The sequence below is a fragment of the Mastomys coucha genome, unplaced genomic scaffold, assembly GCF_008632895.1.
Source record: "Mastomys coucha isolate ucsf_1 unplaced genomic scaffold, UCSF_Mcou_1 pScaffold21, whole genome shotgun sequence".
Classification (NCBI taxonomy): Eukaryota; Metazoa; Chordata; class Mammalia; order Rodentia; family Muridae; genus Mastomys; species Mastomys coucha.
Genome location: NW_022196904.1, coordinates 108885890 through 108904323, shown reverse-complemented (window position 1 = coordinate 108904323; position 18434 = coordinate 108885890). Strand labels below are relative to the sequence as shown.

At 41.8% G+C, this 18434-nt stretch overlaps 2 protein-coding genes across 5 annotated transcripts in view; one reads left to right on the top strand and one right to left on the bottom strand.

The window, feature by feature from the left end:
• Positions 1-2820, top strand: part of Dnah3 (dynein axonemal heavy chain 3) — a 172271-nt gene extending 169451 nt beyond the window's left edge. Inside the window, exon 61 of the mRNA XM_031388102.1 lies at positions 1092-2820. Coding sequence (XP_031243962.1) covers positions 1092-1445 — 354 coding nt within the window. The 3' untranslated portion in view covers positions 1446-2820. The remainder of the gene's footprint in view (positions 1-1091) is intronic.
• A 5230-nt stretch (positions 2821-8050) lies between these two features.
• The window catches only part of Lyrm1 (LYR motif containing 1), a 23916-nt gene continuing 13532 nt past the window's right edge, over positions 8051-18434 (bottom strand). For all 4 annotated transcript variants that reach the window (XM_031388097.1, XM_031388098.1, XM_031388100.1 and 1 more), the window contains exons 2-4: positions 15931-16217; positions 10693-10785; positions 8051-8957 (exon numbers count right to left, since the gene is read on the bottom strand). In XM_031388097.1, coding sequence (XP_031243957.1) covers positions 8841-8957; positions 10693-10785; positions 15931-16089 — 369 coding nt within the window. In that variant the 5' untranslated portion in view covers positions 16090-16217 and the 3' untranslated portion in view covers positions 8051-8840. The remainder of the gene's footprint in view (positions 8958-10692; positions 10786-15930; positions 16218-18434) is intronic.

Below are 18434 nucleotides of genomic sequence, written 5' to 3'. Positions count from 1 at the left end.
ACAATTAGAATGATATTAAATGGGGCTTGCAACCTTTTGGTCCATCATAATCTACTACTCCCTACAGCCCTTACACTATTTTCAGCTCTACAGGGAGGAATCCAAGGTTATCACCTTTCTATCTAAACCATGACATCTGGAAGCTATTGTAGTTTCCTTGCTTGTGCTATGACAAAATACCCTGTGCCCAGTAGCTTAGTGGAGGAATTGGCTCACAATTCCTAGTCCAAAACCGAAGGGAAGTCAAAGCAGGAACTTAAAGCAATGGTTCTCAACCTTCCTAATGCTATGACCCTTTAATATAGTTCCTCATATTGTGGTGAGCCCAACCATAAAATTTTCATTGCTACTTAAGTGTAATTTCGCTACTGTTAAGAATTGTAAGGTAAATATGTGTTTTCTGATCGTCTTAGGCAACCTCTGTGAATGGGTAGATTGACCCACAGGTTGAGCAATGCTGACTTAAGGCATCAGCAGAGAGAAGCACATAGATCCTTGCCTGCATGCTAGTACTTGGCTCCTTTATAGAGTCCAGGGCCTAGCCCATGAAAAGGTGCTGTCCACAGTTAGTGGCCTTTTCACTTCAATTAAGACAAGTCTCTCACAGATGTGCCCACAGACCAGTCCAATGTAGACAACCCCTCACTGAGGCATGGTTGACATTGGAAACTAACCAGCTCATCAGCTCACTTTCCAGGCATTCTCTAAGCTGATTCTTCAGTCAGGACAAGTCTTAAAAACACAGGAACTGGTTTTTTAAAAAAGTAAATAAAAAATTTATTCTTCTACTTCACCTCCCACTCCAGAATGGTTTCATCAACTTGCCTCTGATTCAGAATCCTAGATTCAGGTTCCAAAGGAGAGAAGCAATTGTGTAGGGTCACTAAGCTACATTCGGTGTGCTTACTGACTCCTACTTTATTGCATTCTCTGTGTCTGCCATATATAAGAGCAGGAAGCTGTCTAGGAACCAGACTTGGCATCTGATAAGACTTGTCACAGAAGCCCACTTGGCAGCCAGGTGGTTCTTATTAGTATCACGTGTAAGGACACTAGCAGATTATAAAACTCATAGCTTTCCATTCTTTCAGGTAACATCAAAAGAAACAACAATGGAGGATACCCCAGAAGATGGGGCCTACATCAAAGGACTTTTCCTTGAGGGTGCCCGTTGGGACAGGACGACTTTTCAGATTGGAGAATCTCTCCCCAAAATCCTCTATGACCCGTTGCCCATCATTTGGCTGAAACCCGGAGAGAGTGCATCATTCCTGCATGAGGACATTTATGTGTGTCCAGTGTATAAGACAAGTGCTCGGAGAGGCATCCTCTCTACCACTGGTCACTCTACTAACTATGTCCTGTCCATTGAGCTGCCAACAGACATGCCCCAAAAGCACTGGATAAACCGAGGGGTGGCCTCACTGTGCCAGCTGGATAACTGATGGCAGGTGTCACAAAACCGAGAGTAAATGGTGTCATTCTCCATGACAACGTAGCCTTTTTTTTTTCTTGAGTTAAACAGTAGGAAAGGTGACAGTGATCTGGACATGGACTCAGTTCCCAATATCCACAAGCATCCAGACATTTCACAGCAGCCTTGTAAAGTAGGTTATTATCATTATTATTGTCATTTCATGGCTGCAGAGACCACAAGTAAGTAATGCTCCCAAATGAGATAGCTACTAAATTGAAACACAGGCAGTGTGACTCTCCACCTAGACTGGTGGTCATTTGGCTTAAGCTCATTTGAAGTTATTTTCTTTACCTTGGGTTTTGCTGTAACTGTTACAGAATTTCAGCCACTTCTTTCCCTGACTGACCCACTTGTGTAGCCATCATGGTCCCATTAAAGATCAAGAAGGGCCTGAATTTTTTTTTAAAGTTCTTGGTATACTTTATTAAGACATTTTTTTGTGTGTATGTGTCAAGTTTGAGTATGTGAGTACAGGTGCCCAAGGAGGTCAGAAGAGGGTATTAAATCCCTGGAAATGGAGTTATAAATAGTTGTGAGTTGCTTGTGGATATTGGGAACTGAATCCATGTCCTCTGTAGGAGTGACAAACACTCTTAACCACTGAACTGTCTCTCCAGTTTTTACTTCTATGTTAAAAGCACATCTTACAACCTTGGGTGGTGAGGATTATCACTTCTACTTTACTGGTGCTGATTAGGTTCCAGGCAGTCAGAAGTTCGGCTACTGCTTGGTGTCAAGGATTGAGCCCATGACTGTAAGCACTCCACTGAGCTACATTCCCAGACCAGCTTCAATCGTTTCTCTGTCAGTCACAGGTATGGGCTAGCCTCTCATCTGGCCAACTTGTTCACTCCCACATGCTGGGAATAGTTGTCCTCCCAACCTAGTGTCTTAGGGACATGAAAAAGCTTTCCTGAAAGTACCACAGAAGTCTTCACCTTGTACCACCAGGTGGAAGTTCTCTGGCTCTTGAATCCATGTATGTTTCACTGCCACATGCTGCCTGCTTGCCAAGGACTTGGCTGTTCTGATGTAGACTCTTGGAAGAGGTTGTAGTTCCAGCCACATGACTGTATCCAAGGAATTCCCACCTCTTGTTTCTCACCAGAGCATCCACAGTGAGACAAGAACATCAAATTCCTGAGGTATTCTTTCCCGATTCTCTCATGTAGCTCTTGGGCTCTAAGTGGCTTTGTTTGGGGTATTTATAGTGGAGCAGAAATTGGTTGTTTGAGTCTTAATGTGTATGGTCTGGCTTTTCTGTCTTCACTAAAAACAAATGCCTTGGTTCAGGACCTGTGACTATTCCTGAATGAAGCAAGCCTCAGATTGAAATAAAGGTATTCCAGAAAACTTTAGTTTCAATTTCTTCATGGTGTCAACCAAACTCTGAGATGAACAAGCTCTCCAAGTTCCCAGAAAGAGTAAGTGAATGGTAATAGAGACAATGAGGAAGTACACTCCTACCTTTAGTAGGTCACTAAAGGTTTTTTTTTTTCTTTTTAAGAAACCTCCCTTTTCCCTATATGTGGATAAATCAGAATGCACTAATAGTTAGGATGACTGTATCATTCCAAATAAGATCAGTCACATGAGACAGAAAGACAGTCAGGATCCAACCCTGTAACTCTTGGATGGTAGGTCAGTCATATTGCAGGCTATAAAAGAACTGGTTTGATGTCCCTCAACAGAGGAATGGTTACAGAGATTGTAGTACTTCTACACAATGGAGTAGTATTCAGCTATCAAAAACAATGAATTTATAAAATTCCTAGGGAGATGGATAGATCTGGAGAATATTATCCTGAGTGAGGATCACAAAATATCATCCAATCACAAAAGAACACATATGGTATGCACTCTCTGATAAGTGGATATTAGCCCAGAAGATCAGAATACACAAAGTACATTCCATATACCACAAGAAACTCAAGAAGAAGGAAGACCAAAATGTGGACACTGCATTCCTTCTTAAAAGGGAGAACAAAATACCCATGGAAGGAGTTGCAGAGACTAACTATGGAGCAGAGACTGAAGGAAAGCCAATCCAGCCTGATAGAGCTGTCTCTTGAGAGGCTCTGACAGTACCCCACTAATACAGAAGTAGAGGCTCACAGCAATCCATTGGACTGAGTCCAGGGTCCCCAATGAAGGAGTTAGAGAAAGGACCCAAGGAGCTGAAGGTTTGCAGCCCCTTAGGATGAACAACAATATGAACTAACTAGTACCCTCAAAGCTCCCAGGGACTAAACCACCAACCAAAGAGTACACATGGTGGGATCAATGGCTCCAGCAGCATATGTATAGTAGAAGATGGCCAAGTCAGTCATCAATGGGAGGAGAGGCCCTTGGCCCTGTGAAGGTTCTATGCCCCAGTGTAGGGGAATGACAGGGCCAGTAAGCAGGAGAGGGTGAGGTGGCAAGCAGGGGGAGGGGGAGGGGTTTGTTCTTATTGTTTTTCTTTGTTTTTGTTTTGTTTTGTTTTGTTTTTTGGAGGGGAAACTGGGAAAGGAGATATCATATGACATGTAAATAAAGAAAATATCTAGTAAAAAAAAAAAGCTGGTCTGAAGGGGCTGCTAAGAGAGCAAGTGAATTTTAATTATAGTTATCTAACTCCAGCTTCATTCAGCACTGAAAAGCTGAGAGAGGGAAGGACTGTCTCATTCCTCCAGGGTCAAGGGACAAAATGTTTTTTTATGATGTATTACATTTTTGAAATTTAAAATATTTCCTCCAGTTTGAAAACAAAGATAGCCCTAAATTTGAGGTCACTTTCAGTTGGGGTCAATGTGGTAATGATGTTTCCTCCTGAGAAAGGAAATATATTCTTCAGAAAACATGGTGAATTAGAGGCGAGAGTCCTGGGCAAAGATGGTCAGAGCTTAACTCGACAAGAAGCAGCAAGCTCTGCTATAAATAGCTCAGCAGATGACATCAGGCAAACCTGGTGTATTAGTCAGGGTTCTCTAGAGGAACAGAACTGATAGAATGAATCTCTCTCTCTCTCTCTCTCTCTCTCTCTCTCTCCCTCTCTCACACACACATATTTTATATATGTATATGTACATATACATATATTGTACATATACATATATACATACACATACACACATATATAAGATTTATTAGAGGAGTTTACAGGCTGTGGGCCAGCTAGTCCAACGATGGCTGTCTTCAAATGGAAAGTGTGAGAATCTAATAATTGTTCAGTCCATGAAACTGGATGTCTCAGCTAGTCTTCAGGATATGTCAGAATCCCAAAGAAATAGAATCTAATGCCAGTGAATCACGAGTGAGGGCAAGCAGGCAAAGAGCAAAGGCTTCCTTCTTCCATGTCCTTTCTATAGGCTATAACTAGAAGGTGTGATTCAGATTAAAATTGTGTCTTCCAACTTTAAATGATTTAAGACAAATTCCTCACAGGTACCCAGATGTTCGGGTTTTAGTTAATTCTAGGTGTGGTCAAGTTGACACCCTACATGACCATCAGACCTGACAACCAAGCTAGTACTTCATCTTAAAACTTTTTTTTTTTTTACCTATTGAATTCAGTTCTTTTTAGTGATAAAGAAATTTAATGGACTTAGAAAGTGGGAGAAATGATATTAATAGTAAGACACAGAAGTTGGGCATGGTAATGCTAGCATTCACTCAGGAGGACCTTGAGTTCAGTCAAGGCCAGTATAGGCTGCAAAATGAACCCACCACAAATTCCATTCATTCACCCACCTACCCATCCAAACAACCTTGTTATATAGTTTGACAGCAAATTGATGTTTTATGTAATTGTATATATGTCTTTGGAAAAGAAGCTAGGCAGAGAAAAATCACATTAAAGCTTCCTGTCATGTAGAAGATTCTCAAAGATTGGTATAGCTATTAAATGGTCTTCCACTGAGAGAACAGGATGGTGGGAAAGCTAGTTCCTAATGGTCAGTAGAGTAAGGCAAAATTGAACATAGTGAAAAATCACTTTGGTTTCCTTGAGCCACTTTAGAAAGGGACAATGATGGAGATGGGCAAGTTGGGTCTTAGTTGGCTCAGCACACCCAGTCTTTATTTATTCATTTATCTACATTCTAGCTGTTGCCCCCCCTTCCTGGTCCCCACTCCCACAGTTCCTCATCCCATTCCTCTTCCCCCTTGCCTCCAAGAGGGTGCTTCCTGCCCCACCAGACCTCCCCCTTCCCTGGAGCCTCAAGTCTCTCTGTGATTAAGCGTATCTTCTGTCACTGAGACCAGAACAGGCAGTTCTCTGCTATATATGTGCCAGGGGCCTCAGATTAGCCTGTGTATGCTTCCTGGTTGGTGGCTCAATCTCCAACTCCTGAGCTCCCTGGAGTCTGGGTTAGTTGAGAATTCTGGTCTTCCTATGGGGGTGCCCTCCCCTTTAGCTTCTTCAATCCTTCCCCTAATTTAACCATAGGGATCCCTGACTTCAGTCCACTGGTTTGGTGTTAAGTATCTGTATCTGTCACAGTCAGCTGCTGGTGGGCTTCTCAGGACAGCCATGAAGCTCCAGTCTGTAAGCACATCATAGCATCAGTAATAGTATCAGGCTATGGTCCCCCCCCCCCAACCCCATGAGATGGATCCCAAGTTGAGCTGGTCATTGAACCGAATTTCCTTCAGTCTCTTCTCCATTTTTATCCCTGCAGTTTAGACAGGAACAATTCTGGGTCAGAAATTTTGACTGTGGGCTAGTAACCCTGTCCCTCCATTTGAGGTACTATCTATTTACTGGGGGTGGACTCTTTGAGTTCCCTATCCCCATTGTTGTGCATTTTGGCTAAGGTCATCCCCATTGAGTCCCAAGAGTATCTCACCTCCCAGGTATCTGGTACTTTTTAGAGGGTCCCCTCACCTCCCTTGCCCCTGAGGCTGCATATTTCCATTCATTCTCCTGGTCCTCTGGGCTTCTCTCCTGCTCCCACCCCCACCCCTTATCACCCACCCCTACCTGATCCTGTTCCCCTGATCTCCTCCCCCTTCCCTCTCCCACCCAAGTCCATCCCTGTCTCTGCCTCCCATAATTATTTTCTTCCCCCTACTAAGTGTGATTGAAGCATCCTCACTTGGGCCTTTCTGTTCGTTATACTTCTTATGGTCTGTGGGTTATATCCTAGGTTTTCTATACTTTTTGGCTAATATCTACTTATTAGTGAGTACATATCATGCATGTCCTTTTGGTTCTGAGTTATCTCACTCAGGATATTTTCTAGTTCCATCCATTTGCTGCAAAACTCATGATGTCCTTGTTTTTAATAGCTGAATAGTATTCTATTGTATAAATGAACCACATTTTCTGTATCTATTCTTGGTTGAGGGACATTTGGGTTGTTTCCAGCTTCCGCCTACTACAAATAAGGCTGCTAGGAACATAGTGGAGCATATTTCCTTGTGGTATGGTGAAGCATCTTTTGGGTATATACCTAAGAGTGGTATAGCTGGGTCTTCAGATAGAACTATTTCCAATTTTCTGAGGATCCACCAGATTATCTAGAGTGGTTGTACCAGTGCAATCCCACTGCAATAGAGGAGTGCTCCTCTTTCTCCACATCCTTGCCAACATGTGCTGTCATTTGAGTTTTTGATCTTAGCCATTTTGATTGGTGTGAGGTAGAATCTCAGGGTTGTTTTGATGTACATTTCTCTGATGACTAAAGACTTTGAAATTTTAAGTGCTTCTTAGCCATTAGAGATTCTTCTGTTGTGAATTCTGTTTAGCTCTGTACTCCTTTTTAAATTGAGTTATTTGGTATTTTGGAGGCTAACTTCTTGAGTTCTTTATATATTTGGATATTAGCCTTCTATCAGATGTAGGGTTAGTGAAGATTTTTTTTCCCAATCTGTAGGTTGCCAATTTGTCCTATTGACTGTATTTTTTGCCTTACAGAAGCTTTTCAGTTTCATGAGGTCCCATTTATCAATTGTTGATCTTAGAGCCTGGGCCATTGGTATTCTGTTCAGGAAATTTGAAGCTCTTTCCCACTTTGTCTTCTATTAGATTCAGTGTATCTGGTTTTATGTTGAGGTCTTGATCCATCTGGACTTGAGTTTTGTGCAAGATGACAAATATTAATCTATTTTCAGTCTTCTATATACAGACCACCAGTTAGACCAGCACCACTTATTGAAGATACTTTCTTTTTTCCATTGTATGGTTCTGGCTTCTTTGTCAAAAAATCAAGTGTCCATAGGTATGTGGGTTTATTCCTGGGTCTTCAATTCTATTCTATTGATCAACCTGTCTGTCTCTGTACCAATACCATGTTGTCTTTATCACTATTGCTTTATAGTACAGCTTGAGGTCAGGGATGGTAATTTCCCCCCATAAGATTTTTTATTGTTGAGAATTGTTTTGGCTATCCTGGGCTTTTTGTTTTTCCATATGAAATTGAGAATTCCTTTTTCCATGTCTGTGAAAAATTGTGTTGGAATTTTGATGGAGGACTGCATAGAATCTGTGGATTGCTTTTGGTAAGATGGCCATTTTCACTATGTTAATCTTATTGATTCATGAGCATGAGAGATTCCTAAGTGCATCTTAAGTAATCACAGGCTTTAAAATAAGGTATACATATATTTAATTAAGGAATATACTTTATCATCAATGAGAGGAAGGGTGTTATTCCATATTTCCATTAAAAGGATCACATTATCAGTTGGGTTTGGTGACTCATGTCTGTAATTCTAGTCCTTGGGAAGCTGAAGCAGGAGAATCAACACAAGGTCAAGGTTAGTCTAGTCTACATAGAGAGCTCTAGGCCAGCAAGTGCTACATAGGAAATCCCTGTCTCAAAACAATCCTCTCCACATACTCACACAAAACTCAACAAAACAACAAAGAAGTATAATCAATCCAAAGCTGCCCTTTATAAGTCAGAAAATCTGGAAATTATAAGAGTCAGGAGACCACAAAAAGAGCCTATACAGAAACCAGATTTAAGCAAATGAAAATAACTTGTGGGAAAACCTCTAGAAAGTATTTTGGGAGCAGTTCTGGAGCCGTGTGAACTTGAAGCAACTAGGTAATTTCTTTGCATCAGATGCACACTGAATGGCAGCTCGAGGAATTGCCTTTAGCCTTCCTCTACAGGTCTCAGATAGCTCCCAAGGACGACTTCAGTGAAGATGTAAAGTCCATGACCTCTAGGAACAATGTCATCAGCTCAAGCAGCAAGCAAGACCCAGAAAAAAACCTAGGGATGCCTGCAGCCACATGTCATAGGTGAAGACCAATTTTGTAGGTCTGAATCAAGACCTAATTTTTTTGCTTCTAATCAAGGAGGATATATTGCCTGGTTTACATTCAAAACCGAGTTGGTTCACCATTCTAAAAAGTAAAGTGTCTTCTTTGTTAGGAAACTTCATCATGAGACTTCAGATACACTGGTTTGGAAAGTTTTCTCAGTTTCTCCTGGGTTTGAAGTCCCCGGCCTCGTCGTGAGGTGAGACCCATTGGAGGCAGGTGGATCTGAGTGAGAATAATGACATGAAGAATCATTAATCATTAGTGTAACTTGTATTCACTGAGGACTTACTGTTTCTAAGTGCTAATTCTACCACAGACTCATTACTGTTCATATATCTGAATTCACTGATCTATCCTTATGATAACCTACTAAGCCATTTTTTTTCTTTAAAAATTGATTTACTTCTTACGTACACAGCATTCTACTTGCATGTATATCTGCAGGCCAGAAGAGGGCATAAGATCCCATTACAGATGGTTGTGAGCCACCATGTGGTTGGTGGGAATTGAACTCAGGTCCTCTGGAAGAGCAGTCAGTACTCTTAACCTCTGAGCCATCTCTCCAGCCCCCTCCTAAGCCATTTTAAAATAATTTTTATAGATAAAAAAATGGAGGCTCAGAGAAACTAACTACTAGCTTGTTCAAAGTCACACACTAAGTGGTGGAATGGGATCTGAATGTAGAATCTGGTTTAGAGCTTGCACCCATCTACTTCACTGTGCCTAGACACAGGAAAAGAACTACAAGTCCATTCAGCAAAATGGGCACCCAAAGATGGAAAACAAGAAAAGGTGCTTGGGTGCAATGATGGTCAGTGTATAGTAGGCCAACTCAAATGCCTACTGAGGTAGAAGATGCTTATAGTATGGCTCTCAAGGCTAATTTTATGAGTAGATCTGATTGAATTTCATTAAGAATCATGTCTGGGTATATGTGTAAAGGTATTTGAGAAAAGAGCAGTGTATGAATTAGTAGATTCAGCAGACTGCCCTTCCCAGTGTGGAGGGTCATCCTCCAAACTAGTGGGACTTGAAAAGGAAAAAGGCAAAGGATGAATCTACTTCTTTTACTTCTTGCTCACCTTATTTGAGCTGAGATATCTCATTTTCTCTACTTCCACTCTAGATTTCTATCATCAGCCCCCTTGATTCTTAGGCCTTCCAGTTCAGGCTGAATTACATCCCTAGCTTTTTCCTAGGTCTTTAGCCTCCATAACTGTGTGATCTATTTCTATCCATCCATCCATCCATCCATCCATCCATCCATCTATATCTTCTAATCTCCTTCCTACTGGTTCTGATTCTTGGAGGAACCCTGACTTGTACAATGATGGCACATTCTTACAATATCATACAATGCAAACATTTAGGATTGAGGTAGAGCTGTATACAAAGATGCTCAGAAGAGATGAAATAAAGTCAGTAGGTAATAAAAACAATATACCTAGAATCCCATGAATAAAAGAATGTATGTGTGTGTGTGTGTGTAAAACTAATATTACCAGGTAATTAAATTGAACTGATAAAGTATCAAAATAACTGCTTTTTTAAGTCAAAAAGTTGAAAACTGGTTATTTTAAAATTACATTGGTCTTTTCCAAAAGGTGGGAATTTTTGACAATTTTCACTTTCTACTTTCTGTAATCTTTTAATAACTGAACTTTAATTTTTTAGTATCTAAAAAGCTTTCCTTTTATACTAAAAAAAATAAAAGTATTTCTATAAAAATGGGTAAGGCCTAAAGAGAAGCTTTATAAATAGGAGCTGCTTTCCCCAGAAGAGACCAGGCATTATATTAGTGCATATAGTGATTTATTGAGATGGGGCAGTGGCATGCAAGGATAACTTACTTCCAACATGCTTCCTACCATGGCTTGCGCCTCAGTGAATATTAGTCCTCATGGTACATATCCTTAGAAATACCTGAACTGACAAGGGTGAGTTTGCCCATACTTACCGGTCTTGGATACGGAATCTGGTAATGCAGTCCAATCTCAATCCTGGCTGTGCATTCAACTATACATTGTTTAATCAGGTCTGGGTCTGTGAGCTATTCAAGGGGAAATAAGTGAGGCATTTAGTATCTTTCTAATAGTATATAAAATACAGGCTTTCTTAAACTTTTAAGTTTACTAGCAAGGAAACTCAATATTGGTAAAGGTCTTTATTATCTTATTTTCCAGTTAGCCTTCTTATGAATACCTCCAAAGTTAGTCTATGAATATATAAACCTAAATACAGAGAATTAGCCTTTTAAAAATATTTGCCATTTATTATCTTGTATGTATAGTACAGGGAGTGTGTACATGCCATTACACACATACTGTGGTGCTTATATGGTGTTGATGTGGAATTGTTTTTGTCCTTTTGTCTGTCTTTGAGCTCTAGGGATTGAGCTCAGCTCATCAGGCTTGTGTACTGAATACCTTTACCCAGTGAGCCATCTCACTGGCCCTGGCTTTTTCTTATACAGATATCTTTATCAGTCTTGCTTTTTCATTAACATAATTTCAAGCTCTTTTGGTATTCATACATCAGGAGCTACTCTTCCTGAAAACTTACAAAAATTCAACATCAGGCTTTATTATAATTTAGCCAATGTATTATTTATGAGCATTTTGGTTATTTTCAGCCTTTTCCCATTATAAACAATTCTGCTACAGACTTTTATGCACTTTTTTCTCACATGCCAATGCATCTAAGAGATGAATTCTTTCTTTCTTTCTTTTTCTCTTCCTTCCTTCCTTCCTTCCTTCCTTCCTTCCTTCCTTCCTTCCTTTCTTTCTTTTGGTTTTTCGAGACAGGGTTTCTCTGTGTAGCCTTGGCTGTCCTGGAACTTACTCTGTAGACCAGGCTGGCCTCGAACTCAGAAATCTGCCTGCCTCTGCCTCCCAAGTGCTGGGATTAAAGGCGTGCATCACGACTGCCCAGCCTAAGAGATGAATTCTTAGAGCAGAAAAGACAAAGAGGCTATATAGGTTCATACATGTTTTTTTTTACAATACTCCCAAAGTTACCTTTTGGAGTTTACACCAATTCATGTCTCCATAAGCAGTCTGTAAACATGCATCCCCTCCAACACCAAATGAGAAAGCTATTTCACACCCTCTCCACACCGACTCTCTTAAGCACTGGTTCTCAAGCTTTCTAATGCTGTCATCCTTTAATACAGCTCCTCATGTTATAGTGACCCCCCCACTATAAAATAATTCATCACTAAGTTTGCTACTGTTATGAATTGTAACATAAATAACTGTGTTTTCCCATGGTCTTAGGTGATGCCCATGAAAAGGTCATTTGAGTCGGGCGGTGGTGGAGTACGCCTTTAATCCCAGCACTTGGGAAGCAGAGACAGGTGGATTTCTGAGTTCAAGGCTAGGCTGGTCTACAGAGTGAGTTCCAGGACAGCCAGGGCTATACAGAGAAAAACCAAAAAAAAAAAAAAAAAAAAAAAAAAAAAAAAAAAAGAAAGAAAGAAAGAAAAGGACATTTGATCCCCAAAAGTGGTCTTGACCCACAGGCTAAGAACCACTGCTCCAAAGGAATCTGGCTTTTCAGCAAGAGGAAGATAGTGGAGAATGGTTTACCTCACATTTTAAACTATAAATTGCCATGCTCATTAGTAAGGTGTAAAAAGGAGTTTTGAAATCTAAAATCACTCAAATTGTGATAATGTATTTTTGAGTAAAAGAATGAAATGTTACCAGGCGGTGGTGACGCATGCCTTTGATCCCAGCACTTGGGAGGCAGAGGCAGATGGATTTCTGAGTTCGAGGCCAGCCTGGTCTATAGAGTGAGTTCTAGGACACCCAGGGCTATACAGAGAAACCCTGTCTCGAAAAACAAAACAAAAAAAAAAACCAAAACAAAACAAAACAAAAAAAGGAATGTTTATTTTTGGATAAAAAGAAAAAAAAACACAAAAAAACAAAAGGCCCAAATCATGGAGAGAAACTTTCATTCAGAGGATGTAAAAAACACAAACAAACAAAAATCAACCAACCAACCAATCAACCAAAAACACCCAGCACATGGATCTTGTATCCATTTGTGAGTGCTTCAAAGTAGTTCGAGAATTGCATCAGCTTCAGATGACAACCAAGTTGACATCTTGGCCCATGTGGCTTGGAAATTCCAAGGGAGTTCTTGTCCCCTGATACTTGAGTTCCAGGAACAGCAGCACACAGAACTCAGCTGAGACCCTTAGGGCAGAGGCTCACTCCCTGACCTCTGTGGCCTCAGAAGCTACAGTGCTGCTATCAGCATTGGGAATGGATTCTCATGTTGCCACTGGCCTGCTTGGGATTCAGAGCAATGAATATGATACCTTTCCATTATTATTATTAAAGTCTTAGTGCAACTGGGTTACACAGTAAACTGTTTCTGTCTACATCAGGAACTTTGGGAAAGAAAAAGCCCCTGACAATGATAGTTCTTTTTTCTTTCTTTCTTTTTTCTTTTTTTGTTGTTGTTGTTGTTTTTCGAGACAGGGTTTCTCTGTGCAGCCTTGGCTGTCCTGGAACTCACTCTGTAGACCAGGCTGACCTCGAACTCAGAAATCTGCCTGCCTCTGCCTCCTAAGTGCTGGGATTAAAGGCGTGCGCCACCACTGCCCGGCGACAATGATATTTCTAAGAGGCTGGAGCTCCTAGAACTCCAGCACTCCAACTATCATCTATATAACCTTGGGTTCTAGTTCTCCGAATTCAGCTCTTCATAGGATGCTGCATGATTTTGTGACATGGACATATCACCTTCTGGGTCCTTGGCCAATCTAGGTCAAGGCTCAAACACTATTCTGAAATAAATGAAAACCAAGTCTTGAATAGTTCTCAGTCAATTTTGTCTGCTCAGGCTTACTGGGTGTACGCCATACCCATGGCCCTGACTCACGGAGTCATATCTCTGCCTTCAGCTACCAAAGATACCATCTAAACAGAACACCTCTTGAACACCAAAAAGGCACAGAAGAAGTCAGATGGGTAACACATGCCTATGATCTTGTGAGTTTAAGTGTCTTCTGGATAGGACAGGCCTGTTGTATTTGTGAATTTACTGCAGCTGTGTTTACCTGCATAAGACCCATACCACATCAAGCCAGGCCACATTCCAGCACAGGCAGGAGAGGCAGTCATGAGGCCCCACACCTAGCTGAGGTGCTATTGACAGCTGATGGTTACTGGAGAAAAGTGAGTCAGTTCTCTCTAAGGGTATGCCCCTGGCAGGTCAAACACACTCAGGTGGACAGCTCCACACCCACAAGTACATGAGGAGCACAAACTGGACTTGGCACTTTATTAAAAAAAGTAAAAAAGAGAGCATGAAGTTGAAGTAGATAGGGCTAATCTGGGAAAAGTTTAGGGGTAAATATTGTAAAAATATATTGTGTACATGTATGAAGAATTTTAAAGGTTGGGTGTGGTGGCACTTCTACACCTTTAATCTCATCACTTAAAATAGGCTGATAGCTCTCTTGAATCACACAGGACAGCCATGGCTATACACAGTCACTGTATTTAAAACAAGTATTTAATAAAAACACATTGCCAGGCGGTGGTGCTGCACGCCTTTAATCCCAGCACTTGGGAGGCAGAGGCAGGTAGATTTCTGAGTTTGAGGCCAGCCTGGTCTACAGAGTGAGTTCCAGGACAGCCAGGGCTACACAGAGAAACCCCGTCTCGGAAAAAACAAAAAAAGAAATAAAAATACATTAAGAAAAACAGAACCAAACACACTAAAATGGGGAGGCTTTGGGGTTTCCAGAAGATTACGAGAGTTTGTCTTGATTTTAATTCCTCTACTAAAATATCTGTGAGAGACCGTATTTTTATTTTTATTATATCCAAATTGTCTGGTCTAGTATTCAGCACATGTTGGGATACTTTATGTTTGTTTGTTTGTTTGTTTGTTTTGAGACAGGGTTTCTCTGTATACCCCTGGCTGTCCTGGAACTCACTCTGTAGGCCAGGTTGACCGCGAACTCAGAAATCTACCTGCCTCTGCCTCCCAAGCGCTGGGATTAAAGGTGTGTGCCACCACTGCCCGCCTGGCCTGGTGGGATACTTTAATAAGGACTAAGAACAAAGAGTTTCACCCTGGCAGCAGGTGACAGAAGCTACAAGAAGAAAAAATTGGGGAGCAGCTAGTGGGTCAGGGATTAAAAACAGAAGACTAGGAGGCTGAGATGAGTTCCTGCAGGTGGGTGGTCAAAAACAAAGGCTGGGCCAAGAGTGGTGACATATGCCTTTAATCCAGGCACTCAGAAGGCAGAGGCAGGGGAATCAGTGAGTTGGAGACTAGCCTAGTCTACATAAGGAGTTCTAGGATAGCCAGGACTAAATAAACCTGTTCAAAAACAAAAAACAAAAAACAAACCAAAAAAGCCCCAAACCAAACCAAACCAAAAGAAAACCAAAAAGAAAATAACCAAATCCAGGTATTCAAACATGGCTGCAACAGAGGCTGCCCTTTAGCTGGCAAGCAAGTGGTGGTAGGCACTCTAGAGAAACAGCCAGAAAGACACAGGCTACAGGAGGGAGAAGCAGTGAAGCTAACTTGGAAGACAGGAAGCAGAAGTAGGCAAAGATGAGCCAGGTACCTTTCATCCAAGTGCTAGGCAGTTTTCCCAAGGGAAAGCTAGCCAGCACTGGATGCTTTCTTTGTGAGGATGAAGGGAAACTGCCTGGTGTTCAGGTGTGTGGTTCTACTAAACTAGCTAGGAAAGCCTTGACTTTTGCTGTACCACTCTGTTGGCCAAAGAACTTGTAGCTAAATTATGGGAGGAGCCCTGCATCTTTTTCTACATTATAAAATGAGTTTATAACCAGAAGGCTTTGATTGCTCTATGAATTGAGAAAAAGCACTTTACTTCATACCACCCCTGGGAGTGGCTGGTCATCAGATGTGAGGAACACTCTCACTGGCATGACTTCCGTCGCTGGCTCACAGGGTCTTCTGAGGATGCTGAGCCATTTATTGGCTGGATTGAAGACCTGGTTGATCCAAAAGTGGGAAACTCAGGCTGGGCTTGACTTTTTAGTATTGGCTAAACTGGCAAGCCTAGCCAAGCTACATTCTGGGCCCTTCCTGGCTCTGGGAGTTGGATGGATCTTCTTCAGCTAAGGTAAGAAAGAAGTGAATAAACACCACACGAAGATTCTCTGTTCCTTGCCATGTCCAGATGGGGCCTACTTACATTTTTGTTTTTCTGGAACAGTGTTCTGGCTTCCTTCAGTATGTACTGTTTTTCTTCGATGGTGTCTTCCATCTGCCCTGATGCTGCCTGCCATTTCCGCGCAAGCCTGAAAATGCTTCGGTAGAGGCAGAGGACTTCCTGTCGGGTCGCTGATGTCATCGTCAGGCCCACGAGAGTAAGAGGATATACATAAAATTGTAGTTCAATAGTAGACAGCCTGGCAGATGTACAGTTTTTGGATCAAGATTTTTAATTAGTCAAGGAATAACTGCTCCTGTTCAACAGCTCTGTGGGCAGAGTAGAAACATCAGTGAAATAACTCTTTTGCTCTCTCTCCTCCCATCTTCTTATTTGTTTTGTTTTGTTTCTTCATTATTTTTTTTTAAGTCAGGGTTTCTCTGTATAGCCTTGGCTATCCTGGAACTAGTTCTATATGCCAGGCAGGCCTTGAACTCACAGAGATCTGCCTGCTTCTGCCTCCTGAGTGCTGGGATTAAAGGCATGTGCCACCACCACCTAGCCCATCCTCTTGATTTTTTTTATTTTAAAAAAATTTTAAGACAAGGTTTCTCTGTGTAGCTTTGGCTGTCCTGGACCTCACTCTGTAGAGCAGACTGGCCTTGAATTCACAGAGATCCACAAGTCTCTGCCTCCCAAGTGCTAGGATTAAAGGCAACACCTCTGTCCACTATCCTTTCAATTTTTGAGACAAGATTCTTACAAGTTAGTCCTGTTTGGTCGGGAAGCCATACTTAAAGCCCAGATTGGCTCATGATCCATCCTGCTTCAGTCTCCTGAGCCCTAGAATAACAGACCTTAGCTAGCAGTAATTTGTGGTTTGCTATGAGTCCTCCTTTTGCAAATACAGCAACACCAAACTCACATTTATTATTTTTTAAAAACCATACCAATCAGAATACCTCAGGAATGATGATTTTGTTTCTTTTCTGGTAAATATACATGATCAACTTGGATGCCTAGAAGGCATACTTGAGTTTGTTTTGTTGAGACAGGGTCTCACTCACTGTATCGCCCTGGGGGATCCACAACTTGTTTTGTTTGTTTTTAGAGGATGAAGTCTCATATAGACCAGACAGGCTTTTAACTTGATCTTCTTATCTCTACCAACCAAGTAGATATTATTTCTTACACAGTGCTCACCAGCAATAAACATTCTAAAATGAGGGCCTGGAGATGCCAGCTTTTTTGATAGTTTAAGAGAAGAAAGCTATCACAAGTGGGGAGGGAGGGAAGGACCTGGAAGGGAAAGTGGACAGGGTTGGGGGAGTGGGCGGGTGAAGGAACCTGATCTGGTATTGGGTGAGGGAAAAGGACTGAAGCCCTGAGGGACCCTCTAGAATGTGCCAGAGACCTGGCAGGTGAGAGACTCTCAGGACTTGAAGGGAGGGACCTGAGGTGAAATGCCCAACAGTAGGGAGAGGGAACTTATAGAGCCCAACTCCAGCAGGAAGACAGGGCATCAAGTGAGGGATGGGGTTGCCATCCTACAGTCACAACTCTGACCCATAATTCTTCCTGTCTGAAAGAATTAAAGGGATGGAAATGGAGAGGAATCTGAGGAAAAGAAGGTCCAGAGACAGGCCCAAAGTGGGATCCAGCTCAAGGGGAGGTCCCAAGGCCTGACACTATTACTGAAGCTGTGGAGCACGCACAAAAAGGGGCCTATCATGACTGCCCACCAAAAGACCCAACAAGAAGCTGAAAGAGTCAGATGCAGATATTTGCACCCAACCAATGGACAGAAACTGCTGATCCCTGTGGCTGAATTAGGGAAAAGCTGGAAGACGTTTCAGAGGAGGGAGACCCTGTAGGAGGACCAGCAGTCTCAATTCATCTGGACACCCGAGATCTCTCAGATACTGGAACACCAATCAGGCAGCACATACACCAGATGATATGAGGCTCCCAATACACATACAGTAGAGGACTACTGGGTTTGTGTTCATTCAGAGATGATGCACCTAACTCTCAAGAGACTGGAGGCCCCAGGAAGTTTAGAGTTCAGGTGGGATAGGGGGTGGGGACATCCACATGGAGACAAATGGGTGGAGAGGTAGTATGGGATGTGGAACAGCTGGAGGATGGATGGGGGGCGGGGGGAGGGAAGAAGGAAGGCAAATATGCAGTGTAAAAAAATAATTAATAAAAAAATGTAAAAAAAAATTGTTATACATGTATGTCCCCTAAACATTTCTATATAATATAAAATCAGTAACTATAAAAAAAAAAAAAAAAAAAAAAAAAAAAAAAAAAAAAAGGCTAGTTAAGAGGACTGGGCCTGGTAGCACAGGCCTGTAATCCTAGCACTCAGAAGGCTGAGGCAGGAAGATCATGAGTTCCAGTTACCTTGAGATACATCTTTAAAAACAGTAGCATTGCTGGGAAGTGGTGGTGCACTCCTTTAATCCCAGCACCTGGGAGGCAGAGACAGGCGGATTTCTGGGTTCGAGGCCAGCCTGGTCTACAGAGTGAGTTCCAGGACA